The 19,120-nt window shown below is 41.7% G+C and overlaps 1 protein-coding gene across 1 annotated transcript; it reads right to left on the reverse strand.

Annotated features, from left to right (window-relative positions):
* Positions 1-7,722: 7,722 nt before the first annotated feature.
* Positions 7,723-8,741, reverse strand: LOC145392362 (uncharacterized). Its single transcript, XM_080266764.1, has one exon. It carries the CDS (start codon positions 8,739-8,741, stop codon positions 7,836-7,838), a length of 906 nt encoding a protein of 301 aa, XP_080122890.1. The 3' UTR covers positions 7,723-7,835.
* Between the last annotated feature and the right edge of the window lie 10,379 nt (positions 8,742-19,120).

A 19,120-nucleotide genomic window follows, 5' to 3' on the forward strand; every position in this document is an offset into this window, starting at 1 on the left:
GAGTGGGAGTGTCAGTGAAGGAGTGGGAGTGTTGAAAGAGTGGGAGTGTCTGTGAGGGAGTGGGAGTGTTGAAAAAGTGCGAGTGTCAGTGAGGGGGTGGGAGTGTCAGTGAGGGAGTGGGAGTGTCAGTGAGGGAGTGGGAGTGTCAGTGAGGGAGCCTGTTTTACGCAAGAAAGAATGAACCAAAGGCTAACGTCCTGCAAAAACCTTTTCCTTCAGATGGTTTATAGAAAAATGACAAAATCAAGTTCATTATATTTCAAGACCCATTAAGTAAAATAAATAAATAAATAAACGGAATAGTAAATGTGGTGGGAAAGATAGAATGAGGAGTATAGTTCCAGAGTTGACCAGTTGTATATATAAAAGACTGGCAGCCGTAATCTTGTCGGTTGAGAACACCATTTCCTAAGCGATTTATTTTGTTTATCACACCTTACTGTCCTCTTCTGTGTTATCTAAATCACTTCCAAATATCACCATACGTTGCATAAATATCGTACAGAAGGATATTTACCACCCAGATCCAAAGATAAATCGCTAAGGAATAGGTGTTAGGGAGCCTTCTTACCCTACGGGAATACGGAGCTGAGTGTACTGGCGCGTTCTTGCGTTATTGTTGGAAAATAAATGAGAGAGTTTACTTAGGCGGGTTCTGTGTTTCAAGACCACCCCTCACAGGATGCGGTGTCAGCCAATAGATAAGTAGATGAATATAGATAGATAGATAGGTAGGTAGGTAGATAGATAGATAGATGAAGGATATGAAGATAAATACATAGATGATACAACGGTTTATAAATAAGTCAGATAGATACAAAGATATATAGATAGGCTGATCGATAGATGATACATAGATAAATGAGACAGATAGGTAGATAGATAGATAGATAGATAGATAGACAGAGGATAGAAAAATTATACGAGAAACGCAGGCTGAGAAAGGAGAAGTGCCAGGAAGATGGGTGAAGGAGATATCATAGAAAATGGAAAAGCTGGAAAGGTGGAGACGAGAGCAAGAGGAAGCTGGAGAGAGAGAGAGAGAGAGTTGAGAAAAATGGAAAAGAATGGAGAATGCGGAGAGGAGAGTGAGAAAAGCGAGAAGTGGTAAACGAAAGAATGCGAAAAGGAAAGATGAAGAAAAGGAAGAAAGCGAAATGAGGAGGAAAAAGGGGGCACTGAGAAAAGGGAGAGACCGAAGAGAAAGGAAGAGAAAAATATGAGAATAAGAAACAAAGATAGCAAAAGGGAGTAAGAGTAGGAATATTGAGATAAAGTAGGATGACAGGAGTAATGATAAAAAGGAGAAAGAGATATAGAAGAATGAGAAAGGAGGAATGACAAAAAAGAAGCATTTCAAGAAGGAAAATAAGTGAAAAGAAGGAGTGAGAAAAGGGAAAAAAAGAGGATGACAAAAAAGCAGAAATGAGAAGAGGGAGAATGAAGAAAAAGGAAGAATGACAAAAATAGCATGAAAAGGGAAGGGAATTTGAAAAGGGAGAATGACAAGAGGGGAAAATGGGAAGAGGAGGAATGAAAAGTCGAAAGAATATGCAAAGGAGTGATGAAAAGTGGGAGAGTGAGCAATGCAGAGAGAGAGAGAGAGAGAGAGAGAGAAGCACGTGATGAGAGTGAGGAGAGGGAGGGAATGAGAATATGAAGAATATGAATGGGAAAAAAGAATATTATGAGAGAGATTGGAAAACGGTAGAGAGAATGAAAGATACGACTAGAGAGAATGAGAATAGGAAGATTGTAAATGGAGAATGAATGAAACATGGAGGAGAAAGAAGACACGAAATAAAAGAGAGGTGAGAAAATGTGAAGTTAGAACAGGAAGATAGCAAAAGGGGAAAATGACAACGAGAGAGAGAGAGAGAGAGAGAGAGAATGGCAAATGTGAAAGGAGAAGCAGACCTATAAATTTAAAAGGGGAGACTGCGCAAGAGTGAAAATAGTGGGGTGACAGACACTAGAATCAAGGAGGAAGAGGCAACAAAGAAATAAAGGAAAATTATGAACAGGGAATGGAAAAAAAAACAGAAGCTGGCTTGGCAAAGATGGGGGATGACTGAGGAAATGGAAGACAGAAAGAGAAATGAAGATCTAGAAAAAAAAAAATCACAGAAAGCCAGACCAGAAAACAAAAAACTCAATCAAAAGAAGAAGGAGAAGAAGAAGAAGGAGGAGGAGGAGGAGGAGGAGGAGGAGGAGGAGGAGGAGACGAAGAAGAAGAAGAAGAAGAAGAAGAAGAAAAAGAAGAAAATGAAAATTTTTTCAACTGATGGCTCTCTATTTCGGCATACTTAATTCTTGCGTGATCCTTAACCCTTCCACCAAGTTTGGGCCAAATCGGATCAAAACTACTGTACTTATTTTGTTCACACACAGACACACGAGTCAGACTTTGACCTTGTCCTGCGACCTTGACTGTTGACTTGTCAAAATTGCACCCCTTCTTCTTGCCTTGCCCTCAACCCTTCCACCAAGTTTGGTCTAAATCAGATAAGAATAATGCTCAACTTTCCCCAGCCCTGTGACCTTGACACTCTGATCTACTGTTTAATTAATAATGTCAACCCTTTGGCCAACCTTCAGCCTTTCCAACAAGTTAGGCTAAACTCGGATAAAAACTGAGTCATTTTGTCCACACACACACACACACACACACACACACACACACACACACACACACACACACACACACACACACACACACACACACACACACACACAGTGCTCAAACATAATACTCACTCTTTTTCCGCAAGTCGGGTGTAATGAAAGTAAGTAAAGAAAGAACAGAGGGTTAAGATAGGAGACCTGAAGGAGAGGAAGGGAGAGAAGAGCAGAGAAAATATGCAGGAAGGAGCACAGGTTAAGAGAGGAATCGTATTTATAGAGAGATGAGTAAAGAAGAGCAGAGGAGAGATGAACAAAGCAAGTAGAAGCGAGGAGGAAGGTGAGAGAATAAGTAAGAAGAGAAGGAAGGGAAGGAGTACAGGAAGTTAGAAGGGGAAAAAAGTAGAAGAGGAGAGAAGAGAGAATATAAGGAGGAAAAGTAGAGGAAAAACGGGTGGAGGAGAGAGTAGAGAAGAAAGAAAGGAGAGAAGAGAAGGGAGAATAAGAGAGATGAAAAGAGAAACGAGAGATTCTAGAAGACAGGGAGAAGAGAACTGGTAGCAGAGAAAGAACTAGTAAAAGTAGGGGAGTCGATGGAACTGGAGAGAAAGGAGAAAAAAGAGTGAGGGGATCTGGAGGGAGGAGGACAGGAAACGGGGGGTAGAACAGGGGGGAAGGATAAGGAGAAGGGATAGGAGGGTGGAAGGGGACGGAAAAGGCAGCGGATAGGACAGGGGGGAGGGCTGATTGGGGGGTCGTCACTAATTCATCAGGGAACGACCACGTCTCACAAAGTTGCGGTGAAAAATAGTCGTTTAGAGGCAAGATATAGAGCACATTAGGCCAAGTTTGATTTGCCAGCCACGTCATACCTTACTAACACGTGTCCTTTGAATGCATCTGTACTCTGTTCACTTTAACTAGGCGTGAAAGTAACCTCTTTCCATGTTAAATACTGAGCGATACGGAGAGACTGACACTAGAATAGGGTGCTAGTCACGAGTAAGTGCTTTGGAAATGATGCAGGGCGTTAGTATTGTCCTTTTCCACCACTGAGCTACGAAAATAAACTGCAAAAGGACAGTAAAATCCCACACTAATTAAAATGAATAAACATTAGATTTATAGAGCATTATGCCATTGCTTTAGCCTCAGTTATAATGCCAATTCATAAATTATCCTTATTTATCTTATAGTTTTTAATGCTGAGGTTATTATTTCTGATACTTAAGAGGTAAATTCTGTGGTAACTTTTACATATTTAATTTTTTATATTTTTTTAATGGGCCTAATTTCTTCCAGCTTACACCAGACGAGTTTATTCAGCTGAGTGAGTGTATTATGGATCCTAGAGTGTTAATACCGGTACCCTTAACCCTCTCATGACCGGGACAACTCTAGTATTTACTTCTAACCCCAGACGATTTTATTCAGGTGAGAATGATCCATAAGAGCCTGGGAATTTCAGTATGTTCCGTATTCAAATGGAGAAGCTGAAGATGGTAAGATACGAGGTGGTCCAAACATAACGCTCCCCTTCCACCACTCCGCCGGGCGATTTCTTGTGTTTTGCAGGAGCGGCCCAGTCAGCGTTATCAGTGTCTGTCCTGCAGCTTTGGTTCATCTACTTCCATCGCCACACCCACGCCCACACCAGCAGACTGAGATACTGCGAGGAGAGTTTCTGGTGGAGCGCTATGTACGGGCCATTCTTTACATCATCATCATCCGGACCTCCTTTCCCACCCTAGGGCAGGGTGAGGAGTAACAACGTCCAGACGGCCCAAATTTGCCCTGTCCGCTCTTCCATTCGCTCACCATTCAAGCCCCAGGAATCCTGGCTCTATCTGATAGGCCAAAAACATTCACCACGTACTGTAGCTTCACATAAACGTATCTGATAGAGTCAATTCTTACGCTGTCACAATAAAAAGGGGTGCCAAATCCCTGATCATGCGCTTCTCCTCACCATCCTTTACAAACCGGACATAAAAGCTACTTACATACAAAATCATATACGCATACATACATACATACATATATACATACATGCATACATACATACATATATACTCGTACATTCATACATACATACCTATATACATACATACATACGCCTTGATAAGCCTTGGTTCATAAACACATTCCATTAAACAATTACTTTATTGTAATAACATAAGTATATGTAACAGAATTCCATTGTAGTAGTAGTTTTTGTAGCACCAGGTTCATCTGAAACGCGAACCCAGTGGACTGCAGGCTGGGTTGCCCTTCTCCGGCAGTCCACCATCCTCCTTTCAGGGGACAGGGAGGTTGATGAAGGACGTCAGTATAACTCCGTAGCTTATCCTCCCAACTATATCGGTGCCACCACGTGAAGGCGTCCCTCTCCAGTAACGTAACACCTTTAATTTACAATAACAAATAAATTCTTCACAAAACAGCACCACTGCCATCTTACATCGAGTTCTGAGAAGCATGGCGGGAATTGTAACAGAAAATCCATGAGTCACTTTTTTATTTTCAAAGTGAACCCGCACATCCCAGAGATTAAATCCTGCAATCTGATGACTTAGTTTGAGTATGTGTGTGTGTGTGTGTGTGTGTGTGTGTGTGTGTGTGTGTGTGTGTGTGTGTGTGTGTGTGTGTGTGTGTGTGTGTGTGTGCGCGCGCACTCTCCAGTCGGTTTTACTCAGCTTAGGAGAGGCTTTTTAAAACTGGAGATGGGTCAACTACAGCGTTCATTATATATTCTTTTCACAATCATGGATCCTTCGAAAGCTAAATTAAATCGTTTTGTGGCAGTGATAAAAATGAGAAATGTCATTCTCTCTCTCTCTCTCTCTATCAGATCAGGGAAGTGAAAGTTCATGAAGTCTGTCTCAATCCGTCACCCTACAGTCGTCTTTCATCACCCAAACATACTCTTTTTGGTGGAAATAAGAAAATGAAAGAAATAAGAGGGGCACTCAGTGGAGCGCATCTCTCCGACAAGGTCAACGTAATTTCCAAACCAATTTTCATAATAGGTTAGGATTTCTCATCACTGATTAGGGTTTCGGAGAAATTCCCTTCCTGATCCAGAATCTGTAGTACGATCCGGATCGGCCCCCCAAAAGTTAATCGATTGTTCCGTGGGGCATGGGCTACCTGCCCACCAAATTTGGTCCAAATCTCTCCTTTAGTTTTTGAATAATCCTGCTAACAGACAAACAAACAAACAAGAATGAAAACAAACTCTCCTTGTCGCAGAGAAAAATTAAGGCAAGACGTTATCCTATACTCCTTTTACTTTAACTTGGCCTAAAAATGCTCTCTCTCCGTCTTTAGTGCTGAGTTGTAACACTAGATAAACACGCGATTGTGGTGTTAGTCATGAAGAAGTGCTATGCGAGGGATGTAGAACTGTAGCATTGTCTTTCTCACCTCCCCACTGAGGTACATGAAATAAGATGCCGATGGACGAAAATCTGGGCCAAGTTAAGGTGAAAGGAGTGTGGTGAAGAAGCTAAGGCTCATTATGATTATCAAGTCTTTTAGCTGCATGTCAGTAGGGTGGAAGATTTGACAGCGAGTTTGCATTTCATAGTCTACAACCGGTATCAATAGTAGTAGTAGTAGTAGTAGTAATAGTGGTAGCAGTAGTAGTTGTTGTCTTTGTTGTTATCGTTGTTTTTGTTGTTGTAGCCCCAGGTTCATCTGAAATGTAAACCCAATGGACTGTAGATATTAGGTGTCCTCCTCCTGCAGTCCATCACACTCCTTTAGGGGGGGATCGGGAGGGAGCTGAGGCACGTTTACATTGCCGGGCAGCACCACCGCCTAGTTATATCAGTGCCACCACATGAAGGCGTCCCTCTCCATCACCACCAGTATCAGCAATATGTTATAGTGTCACCTTTACACGTGAGTATCGAACTAATGACTGCAAGTGTTTGGTTGTGGTCAGTGCTCTCGAGGCTCTTCGTAGACAGTATTGTATTTTTTATTCAACATGATACCGATATGCAAGTAACCCCTTCAGACCGGTGACGCATTTCCTAGATAAATCGTGGGTTATCCAGACTTTTAATGAGTTCAGGAAAGACTTCTCGAACCTAATGGGTTATTGAGGGTTACATTTAATTCCTCTAGTTCGAAAAATCTTCCCTTCGCAGAATAAAATCGTCTTTAGGTAATAAAAATAACACTGAAAGTACGTCGTGGGATGAAGAGGTTAATGTGTTAATGTTAAAAAAAAAAAAAAAAAAAAAAATCCAATAATGACTTTTTTTTTTTTTAATTCATTAGAAGGCCACACAGAATGCATGTTAGCTGATACGAGGAAATCCAGGGCCGTATTAGAAGTGGCTTTTGAGATTGCATAACACCTTTTCCTTGGCGAATTCTTTACCATATTACGTCTTAGCATTGTCTTGTATGCCGTTGATATCATTTTAATACCCACACAGTTTGTACCAGCAGCCATATAAAGGGATACTGAGGTGTAATATGCAGAATAAGCAGCTAAAGAATAATTGCTACGAAGCCTCATGTATTACTCAAAAGACGGCACCAATCCAGGGAGTATTGACCACGAGGTTACATCACATAACCTAAGATATTTAATATATTTTTGGTCTGCCTTTCTATGCACAATACCAAACTACCGATCATGAGAGTATACTTGATAACCCACAGTTAATAATGTAATTTTTGGTCTACCTTTCCACACACAATACTGCATTTCAAAATTAAGGTCTGTCTTTCCACACAGGGGTACCAAACTGTTGACAGAGAGTGTACATTTCATAACCAACAGTTAGTAATGTAATTTTTGGTCTGCCTCTCCACACACGGATACCAGACTATTAACCGGGAGTGTAGCCTACTTATCATAACCTACAGTTAGTAATATAATTTTTGGTCTACCTTTCCACACACGGATACTAAACTTGACCGTGAGTGTGCATTTCATAACCTCTTGTCAGCAGTATAGGTTATGGGCAGCACTTCACCACATGACTATCGACCCATAAGCACCAGAAGTTCACGTGGCACCACAGTATGACCGGGTAAGAACTATCGACCGTGAGTGCATATTTCATAACATCCCATCTATAATGTAAGCCACGGTCAGCGCTTCCACGCATGACCCCCCAAAGTATAAATCCTGGGACTTCACGTGGCACCACACTGTATCGATTACACATTTCGCATTACGGTTTCGCGTGTTAGGAGGCTGCTGCGCTCAGGATATCATGTTTCATCTTTTTCATCAGCTGGCGCATCACTTTGGCGTTCTCCTTCTGGATGCAGTGTTTACAGAAAGTCCTAATAAATACGTAAGCAGGGCCCTGGAAAATACTTCCAGAGAAGGTGAGGTTGATGTTGGACGCACTGGCCAGCTGGTGGATACACAGGTGGCCACCGTAAGTGATATAGAAAGCGAGTTCCAGGATGTTGTTAAAGATGAAACAAGACACGAAGTAGACGCCGAAGAAGAACATGTACAACAGAGCGTCGACAATGTTTTTATGGAAGAACTGACTGAGGCAAGAGCTGACGTCAGTGATGCTTCGAATCTCCTCTTTGGTTAGAGAATATGTTTGCAGCATCATAACGGGCGGACCATATATAAATTCTTGCCAGATGTTAATACACTTGGCTTTACATGGGCGTTTTTCTTCAGTTGCGGAATTAGTGAGGTATTTTGCTGGAACCTGAAACTTTCTTTGAGTTTTGCGTGTTCCACATCTGCAATTTTCTGTGACAGCGTTGTGATTTGAGTCGTGAGAGAACGCAACTATATCCGAACCAGCTTCGGAACAGTCATAAATTTCGTCGCTGTTAAATCTCAGCTCACATGGTCTGAAGCTTCGGAAATACAGTTGTTCGTGTAGTAGTTCAACCGTCAGGTAATCGAGGTCGAGGTAATCCAAGGAAGACTCTGCTTCTAAGTTTCTCGCTCGCCTGAGGACGATTATCTCCTTCTGAAGTATCTCGCCGCTCTCCTCGTCTAGTCCGGGCTGTGGAGGGTGAGGGAGAGACTGAGGGAGTGAGGGAAGGGGCTGCACGATCATCGGATACCCCTCACTGTCGCAGTCGGGCAGGCAAAGTTGGCGCGACCTAAGCCTCATCCTCCTTAAAGTTGGACAGATCCCTCTTGACAAGTCTTAATCTTCGAGAGTGCGTTTTGGGTTCGCTGCCACTGCCTGGAAGAAAGGTATACAGTGTTACTAAGTAGTCATTGCTGGTACTTGCTTTTTCCCCTATCTCATCAATCCAGTGACGTGATTTGTACTTTATTCTTGATGCTGCTAGGCGATTTTATTTAGTTTATGAGAGATTTCTGGTAGTGAAAGGGTTAATGAGGACTATATGTAACCCCACAAGTTCGCAAGTATCTCCCTTAATCTGAATAAAATCGTCTGGTGACAGAACGAATAAATAATAGGTAAGGAGTGAATGGGATAGGCATTAATTTACCAGTAATGCTCCGACCTCGCTAATGAAAAACCTATAAGCAGCGAAACTTTGAAAAGGGTCCCTATTCACCCTGATACCAAAATGTGAGAGTATAATGGACAACAGTAACAACTGATAAGCCTGATAACCCTCTCTCCCCAGCTTTCTTATCATGGGCACTTCCACTGCCCCTCTTATTTGTGTCACTGATAACAACCCCCGGTGACTGATCCTGTATTTACAATTGGTTAATTTTCTTTCACAAATAACCCTGGTGACTGATTCTGTATTTACAATTCGTTAATTTTCTTTTACAGACAACTCTAGTGATTGATCCTGTATTTACAATTGATTTTAATTTACAGCATCGCCTATCAAAATGTATGGGATGAATACAAGGGTCGAAGGATACCACAAGGCCCCAGAGCGACGCCAGGAATTAAGTGTGAAGACGTGATGATGCAAGACTTGAGTGTTGCGTGGTGGTGGACGGCAGCACCATCACCCGTCATAGCTCAGTAAGTACTAATGATATTTTGTTACGGGGAAATTATTCAGGCGTTACGATCATGGATTTCACAGTCGTTTGTTTATTTATTTATTTATTTATTGTGCAGGGTATGGAAAATAAAAATCGCCACCCTTTTCTTCTATAATCCTGTATGGCAACTCAACCCTACATCACTTAGAATATTTTTGTTTACATTGGAGGCCAACACAGGGGCTGACATATTCGCCTCCCTACTCATACACGTAAGACTTCGTTAGGTTGAGCTAGTAGTGATCTGCGAGGGAAATATATAATGAAAAAAAAAAAAATCATTCTTAGCTATTTACGTATCAATCGATACAAAGTGAAATGAATATATTGTCCAAAGAAATTACCTTGTTACGTATGATGCTCTCGTTTTCTCCATTTAGTTAAATGGATTAATAATTCCGATGACTTCTGCATTATATTTTTACTAACAGTCTCAAGCAGTGCAGACGTTAATGATTATGTTTAACCCCGTCAGTTCGCAAAGCCTGTTTTAAAGTTAATCAAATCGTTTGGAGGTAAGAGAATGAATAACAATCATCACTGAACTTGAGTTTTAAAAAAATCGTTCAGGCATGGATCAGTACGACAGATACGAACAGTGGGTTATAGATCTGAATTCTTCGTTTGCTTATTACCTTCAGATGTAACTCTAAAATTGTGTGATGAATATTGCTGAGGATCTACAATTTACAGTTACACAAAGGCGATATTTATGGCACCTGCATGACGCTATAACTACGCGATAAATATTACTGGCGATCTTACTACATAATCTTGCACTAAGGAGACATATATTACTCTTGCACTGAAGCGATATTTATGATACCTACCAGTGTAATACTAAAATTTTATAATAATATTTCTTGACTGTCTTATGATTTGCACTGAGATTATACTTTTGGCAACCCGATGGTAGTCCCTTGTAATATTGCACCACTTCCACCCTCTAATCACAAGACTCCGTCCGTAATCTCGCCGGCTAGTGAGGCTACGTAACACCTCCACCGTAGCGATTTAGTTAGCATATTTCACCTTATTTTACTCATGGGTGTTGTAATATCGACTTGGATTGCATCAGTCATACTGTAGTAGTAGTAATAGTAGTAGTAGGAGGAGGAGGAGTAATTGCTGCTGTTGTTGTTATGGCCACATGTTCATCTGAAATGTGAACCCAGTGGACTATAGGCTTAAATCGCCCTTATGCAGTCCATCTCCTCTTTTGATGGGGCAAGGTGGTAGCAGAGGGGCGTTTGTTATATAAGCAGGCAGATGAGCCACCTGGTTATATCGGTGCCACCACATGAAGGCATCCCTCTCTAGCTCCACTAACACACAAGAACTTACTAACGCGCAGATACCTAACCTAGTAAGGAGGAAGTTAGAAGTTAGTCTCCTTGCGTCGTTTTCTTTGCAGTACAGGAGACACCACAGCACTTCTTGCATATATGCGTCTTATTGCACTTTACCGTTTTCTTTTAAAGTTTCTTGTATGCATTTCTTATATCGTTTCAATAGCAACATAGTTATATCACTAGCACAGAGCAGGGCAGCTTGGTGTAATGTCCAGAATGAATCACAGCAAGACAGGTGCTACGAAATCATCAATGCCACTTAGACTTCAGTCTCGAAGAACGACAAAAACGGGAAAAAAATTACAAATGAAATAAAAAATGGTCGTGGTGAGAGGCAACGTGAAGTTAGTGTGCTGCCAGATAGTGAGATGCACAGGCTGCTTAATGGACTGACACACTTCCCACCTCTTGCATCATTTTATCCATTTCCTCAACGTTCTCTAAGGTTTCGTAAGCGACTGAGGGCACGCATAGTCGTTATACACGTACTCACCTTTTGGGCGTAGGTTTGGAGGGCAGGAGTGAGAAAGTAGCCAGAAAAATCCGGAGAAAGCGTGGTCACCGCTCCACTGATCAAGCGACACTCCCACTCTGTTGTCAGGCGGTCTTCTCATTGCTCTCACAGTGGCCTGACTCTGAAGGTCCGACTCAAGGCCACAGCGTCACCAGATTCGCCTTTCATACTGTTAGCCCGCCTTTTACGTAGGTCGGGCCCTTTATCTTAACGTCAAATTTATCCAGACCGGCGATAAGCAAGGATGTTTGTTTGTGATGCGCGCGCGCGCGCGTGCGTGCGTGTGTGTGTGTGTGTGTGTGTGTGTGTGTGTGTGTGTGTGTGTGTGTGTGTGTGTGTGTTTTAATAGAAGGGAAAATATTACTGGCATGTTAAGTGGCACTGGAATATCCACTTGCATTCGACCACAAACTTATATTTATTATTTTGATACTAATTGTACCCAAGGTTTTGCCACTTCCCAAAGTAACAAACGCACTTGGAAGTTTCTCCCTGTCTCTCTCTCTCTCTCTCTCTCTCTCTCTCTCTCTCTCTCTCTCCAATCAGCTCCCAAAATTAATGTGAATGAACTTTGGTACGCTACTCCAAGGTGAAAATATGGGTAGCGTTATGTGTCGAGTTTCGTTTTCTATGTCAGTGTTTATAATCAGTGGGTAACGATGGGAAGTGAATAATGACGCCCCTCTCGCATCCCCCTCTTAGCTGACCTTTTTCTCTTCGGCGCCCAGTGACTGTGTTCCCTGGGTGTTGGGGCCTGTTGGTGGGTGGTAAGTTAACAGCACAAACGCAGTAATAAAATAAGTAAATAAAAAATAATCACTACCACCACCACCACCACCCTCACCACCACCAGCAACAACAGCAGCAGCAACAACCGCAATAACAGCTATTATCATTATTGTTATTATTATTATTATTATTATTATTATTATTATTATTAATTAAGCAACTGAATGAATACATACGAGTAAATAAAAAAAATAACATTGCTCACCTAAAAATGCTTGCTCCAACTGTGCAAAACTCGTCTGCCATCTAAATGCTCTATTGCCTTAAATCAACCGCCTAACATTTACCAAATAATAATTCTCTAACATACACTTTCAGGGCGCGTATTCTCTTCGGGTGAGGGAGTTTAGAGTCACCGCATCCTTAACGATTTATTTTGTATGTTACACCTTGTCTGTTGTATCATATGTATTCCTTTGTATTTTCGAGATACACTACAGTATTAATGTAAAAGCAGTTATTACAGTGACATGCAGAAATAACCGGCAAGGGAAAGGCGTTAAGGTGCGTCCTTACCGTCGAAAGTATGACCCCAGATCTCCAGCCAACCAGCCTAATTTGGCGTTAAGTTGCCTCATTGACACCACATCCCACAAACTTAAGTACACAGAATTTTTCCTTACCTTTTATAATTTAATCGTTTATAGCTAAGTTTCTACGAAGTATCAAGATTTTAATATGTTATCAAGAGTTTCCGGCTCTGGGCATATCCGAATACAGACTCCCCCCTCCCCCTCCTGTTTATTTATTTTTTCATTTTTTTTTTTTTTTGAGGCCTCTGCGTTTTCTTGCGTGGCACACACCTCCACATGTCACCGTTTGGACGCTAATACCCACAGTCCATGTTGACTACGCGCTGGAAGTGTCTAACAGAATTTTTAGTAATTTGTTTAGGCAATTCCGATTCGTCTGAGTCAGTGGTAGGAAATGAGATTTGTTGGTTTAGTTATTTCTCCAGACTTCGACAGTCTCTCTCTCTCTCTCTCTCTCTCTCTCTAACAATTGATCACCACCGCCTTCACCATCACTGTCATCAGTCATTATGAGTCATTATGATCAGGTATCTTCATCATATCTTCTTATCACCAATCATCCATTTGTCAACAGTCAGCAAGCATGTCAGCATTATTACTCAGCCATCATCAACATCATCATCAACATCATCATCATCATCATCACTAGCACACAAAGGCCCCTGTAACCCACCACTAGCTAACTAAATTACATGGAGTCAGCTGGAACAAAGTACTAGAGTTCTCCTAATCATGACAGAGTTTCAGGCAGCAATATTAACACTCCTAGGCTCCGCGAAGTGTATATCAGGGGAGAAAGATCGTGTGTCGTGGATAGACTGGATAGATTACTGGGGTACACTGAAGCATGAGAGAGAGAATATACATCACTATACATAATACAGGATAATCTTCAGACTGTTTATGATGATGGTGATGATGATGGTCATGGTGGTGATACTTTTCCTACTAAGAATTAACGTTACCCATCCTGCAGTGACATTACGACGGTAGTGGTGATGGTGATGATGATGATGATGAGTATGATGAGGATGATTATGATGATGATGATGGTGATTATCCTACAACGAATAAAGAATGTCGTCTTACTCAACCAGTAATGAGAGGAGAAGTCACTGATGATGATGATGATGATGATGATGAAAAGGGACTATAGGATGTATGTAGCCTATAAGCACTGGCAGAGAGCCCATGATGATGATGATGATGATGATGATAATGATGATGGTGTTAAGTGAGAATCCTATATGTCTCTATTAGCACTGACACACAAACAACACTGGTTATAACTGGCTGACGTTCACTAGATACATCCCTTCAACTCACGGGGTGTGTTGGGTACATTATCTCTCTCTCTCTCTCTCTCTCTTTGTAGTTGTACCCTCGCACTTAAGTTAAACAAATGGAAGTGAATTCAGGAACTGTCGTGCAGCAATTACGTTGATTGTTTCAGTATTGTGTATGGAGGAAGAATGATTAAATATATCAAATAATTATCAGAGAATATGATGAATGAGGAAGAAGATGGTTTTAGGAGAGGTAGGGAATGTATTTATCACTTGCAGAAGGGCATGTTGCAGAAGGAGGCTGTGCAAGTGAGCAAGAGAATAACGATGTGCGTGAGGACGGAAGGAGCATAAGTAGGGGAATAAGTGTGTGTGTGTGTGTGTGTGTGTGTGTGTGTGTGTGTGTGTGTGTTTTGAAATGTGTTATGTATATGTGATATGATAGGAAAACTGTTGCATGATGTAAAGTGATTTTATTGAAGAACTGAAACATGGATGATAATTGAGACGGAGAATGATGATGATGATGATGAGATTAAGAATGATGATGATAACGATAATGATGGTGATGGTGATGATTTGCTTTCTCCCTTCCGTCCTAAAACCAGTCATTCTCTCCATAAGCTTTTTGTCAGGCATTTCCTGTTAACTCCTTGCCTATACAGTTGGGGCGGTTTTGTAAATATTCTCTCTCTGTCTCTGTCTCTCTCTCTCTCTGTCTGTCTGTCTGTCTCTCTCTCTCTCTCTCTCTCTCTCTCTCTCTCTCTCTCTCTCTCTCTCTCTCATAGGCCAATTTAGGTGACGCGTCGAACTAGAAAATTTCTCACTAAAGATAATCTACTCCCGAAATTTTTCCTACCCTTGCCTGATAGATATGGCCTGGCGTGGGCGTTTGTCGGGAGTCGGGGAGGGGGGGGGGGTTAGTCGGGAGTCCGAGGGGATTGAATGTCGGGGGGGTGGGGGTTTGAGGGGGGGGGGAGTTCTTGTCGACTGGCATCTGCGCGGAAAATTATGCCACATCAAATTTAACTCGGTCTTTCAAAATGTTTGGAGCGAGAAATGAGGCGGAGTGAGTGAGTGAGTGAGGGAGTGAGTGAGTGATGGAGGGAGGGAGGGAGGATTGAGTGCAAGAACGCAGACGTAGAAAAATTGAGAGAGAGAGAGAGAGAGAGAGAGAGAGAGAGAGAGAGAGAGAGAGAGCGCATTAAATTGCCCCATTTTAATATGACGACTTTATAGATTAGTGTTTTCATTTATTTATAAATTTTTTCTTTACTGATTTTTATTTTTCGTAGCAGCCAAACACTATAATTATTCTCTCTAGGATAGACTTTTCGTATTTCAGGGGTTAGGCGTGGCATTAATTAAGCCTTTCACCTTTGGAAGTCACACGAAAGCTAAATATAATAATCTAGACGCGAGAGGAACCAAGAATTTAGTATTAAAGACTCTATATGTGCCAAAGGTTAAATATTCTCCTTACCATATCGATGCAGACAGAAAGCTTACAGAAAATTCTACGGCTTTTACTTTCCCTAGATGAGTTCCGTTGTTTTTTTTTTTTTTTTTATGATCATTGATAAGCGTAACTGACGAGAAAATCACCCAAATATTACCTCAGAATTATTGTTGCTGTGGCCTTTCCTTATCTGAAACGTGAACCCAGTGGACTGCAGGTTTAAGTTGGCCAGCTGCAGTCCACCTTTCTTCTTTAAGGGATATTAGAGGATAGGAAATTAATTACTGAAAGTCTAGCCACGTTTTCGCTACGTTAAAAGTCAAGATATTTTGACTAATCTTGATATCGTACATCGACTCTCGCGCTGATAGGCTAACCTGTTTTTGCGAGCACCGGAAGTCAGTACGATATTGACTTTGGATCAAGATTAATCATGAATAGTCAATGCTGCTCCCGAGGTATTTTGACTGATCTTGAATTGATATTGACATTTCTATATTGTCAACACAGACGGCGTTTCGATATCCTAGATGAAATATTGAGGCTCGTGTGGTAAAACAAAGACAGTTCTGCCGAGAGAGCCTTCGTCAGCGTTGCGTCCATCCAAAGTCAGATTGCGGGAACGTGTATCAGCATTGTGTAGTACAGACTGGAGTGGTGTGGTCCTCGTCTTCCATTAACATTGCCTTAACGTACCGCAGTGAGGAGGCAAGAGGAAAGGAGATTACGGTCGAAGTGGCCCTAAACCTTAGCAGGAAGCACAGAAAGTAGGGACGGCCCATGTGAAGGAGAGGAGACTGGACAGTGAAGAGCAGTCAAACTTGGTAAATTGAATGTTAAGTTTCTGGTTAATTTTGCGTTGTTAAAATTATTCAAGTATTCCCAGCGTACTGTTATTATTTTCGCATGTCTTTTCACCAGCGAGGGGTAAAACATTAAGAGAAGAGAAGATTTAATGCATTCTTGAAGGGTAGCCAGGACGCACGACGATTTGTTTATAGATGTCGCTGAGGTAAAGTCGGTATCATTCGCGATTATCCGTTTTGGCGACGCTCTTCCGGAACTCAGGATCGGTCAAGATGAATGTCAAGATGATATTGGCTTTAAAATGTCGCGAAAACACGGCTTTTGTGTAACCTTACTCTCCTCCACTGTGTCATTTAAATCATTCATATGCCACCATTTTCAACATAACGAAGTGATATTAACTATTCATATCCAGAAATAAATCGCCTAGGAAGAGGTGCTAGGGAACTTCCTTACCGGCGAGAATGCGGACCTATATCATTACTACATTTTTTTTTCCTGCTTAGAACAGTGGTGAAGGAGTAGATCAAGGTTATACTCGTATCTACTCCCTCCCTCAAGTTTGAAGTCACCCTTGAAGTAAATATGGTCTTCTGAAAGTGACAGATACTGAATATACACCAAATATGTCATCATATTGAAAAGGTTAATCACTTCAGTCCAATGGTGTGCTCTCTCTCTCTTTCTCTCACCATTTTTCTACGTATTCGTTCTTGCACTCAATCCTCATTCACTCGCTCAGCCTAGAGGTGATGCACGAAATGGGCGCCTTCACGTGGTGGCACTGGCACAATTAGGTGGTGGAGATGCCTGGTTATACGGAAGTCCCCCCAATCTCCTTCCCTATGCCCCGAAAGGAGGATGGTGGTCTGCGGGAGGAGGGCAGCTTCAGCCTGCACTCTACCGGGTTCACGTTTCATGAGCCAGAAATTAGTAGTGAGATTAGTAGTAAGGTTGTTAGTGAGATTGATAGTGAGATTAGTAGTGAGATTATGAGATTAGTAGTGAGATTAGCAGAGAGATAAGTAGTGAGATGGTTAGAGAGGTTAGTAGAAATTGTCAGTGAAGAGAATCCTGTGTACGTCCATCTCAGAGTGTGTGTGTGTGTGTGTGTGTGTGTGTGTGTGTGTGTGTGTGTGTGTGTGTGTGTGTGTGTGTGAATTTATCCAGTTTCATTATATATTGACATAAGCCATTAATTCACGTCCCCTTCCTTATTTACACTCTCCATTTACCTTCGCCTCAATTCTCTCCTATCGACATGTAATCCATTTGTTCTTATTTCTTCCTTTATTACGCTCCACTCTTCACTGCTTTCCTAGTAATGACAGTCCACCTTTATTAATTGTTTAGTTTTTTCTTTATTGCGTATTACCATTCTCTCTCTCTCTCTCTCTCTCTCTCCGTCCTCCTCCTTGTACTCTACTATTACTACCATCACCATCACCACTATTACTACTACTACTACGACAACTACTACTACTACTACTACTATAGACTTTTCAAACTGGAGTGCAGAGATATAACCATCTTTAACCATACACTACCAGAGGCTCTGTTAAATAAAATCTCCTGGATGCAGCAAGAATAACTACAACACAAATTCTAACTAAAGATAATAACTACAAAACAATATATTACTAAAGAGATTAATAAGTACAGCAGACAATCGTTCTGAAGAAGTTGTAGTTAGCTCCTGATGCACTCCAGTCTCCCCTCCAATCCCCTCGTCAGTCCCACATACCACGCCTCTCCCTTGTACCTTCTCCCTCATGTGTATCCTGTATTACCCTTACATAACTATGCTTGCGATGCCTCCCTGTCTCTCACACGTTGTTATGCTGTTCCTCTTGCCTTGGGACTCTGATATACGCCTTGCCTACACGCTGGTGATGCTCATAAAACACACACACACAAACATAATTCATACACATAAACGCGCATAAAACACGCATAAGCAAATATACCGCACACACACACACACACACACACACACACACACACACACACACACACACACACACACACACACACACACACACACACACACACACACACACACACACACACACACACACACACACACACACACACACACACACACACACACAGACAATGACTGTAGGTGGTTGCCGCTGGAGACGAGAAATTCTAGGGGCTTGAATGAGCTAAGTAATATGTGACCCATTTCTCTCTCTCTCTCTCTCTCTCTCTCTCTCTCTCTCTCTCTCTCTCTTCTGTTACCATCTCTAGCTATGCCAATAGTTAAAAATGGGATATTGGTCTGTAATGTTGGTGAAAGTCAAGGTTCCTTAACCATCAGCATTAATTAATTTTTTGCTGAATAACTATCATTTTTCGATCAGTCATAAGTTTATACACATGAGTGCCAGTACTTATTAGGAATATTTAAGATTTGGAAACAGTGTTATCGACCTGCAGAAACTGTGTCGTGAGTGCATAATAGTTTCATCTACACAGCTTCGTTATCACAGTAAGCATCATTCAGCTTGTGTGTGTAATTGTTCCACTGAGGCATTTTAGGGCACTGGGATACAAGACACATACAAATTTGCGTCCTTCTTGTGGTATGAGACTCGACCTATTTGAGTCTGAAACTGCACCAGTTGGCAAGGACGCTGGATGTGAAAGTTCAATACGTCTTCAGTTACTGACGCTCCATTCACCTCACACTTTTAATGCGTTCTGTTCGCGTCGCCGACTTAAAAGAACTGTCTTAATTTGTTCTCGTCTAGGCAACTTAAGGAAA

This window comes from Coenobita brevimanus, chromosome 22 (genome assembly GCF_032717465.1).
Source record: "Coenobita brevimanus isolate Jiangsu-jjx chromosome 22, ASM3271746v2, whole genome shotgun sequence".
Classification (NCBI taxonomy): domain Eukaryota; kingdom Metazoa; phylum Arthropoda; class Malacostraca; order Decapoda; family Coenobitidae; genus Coenobita; species Coenobita brevimanus.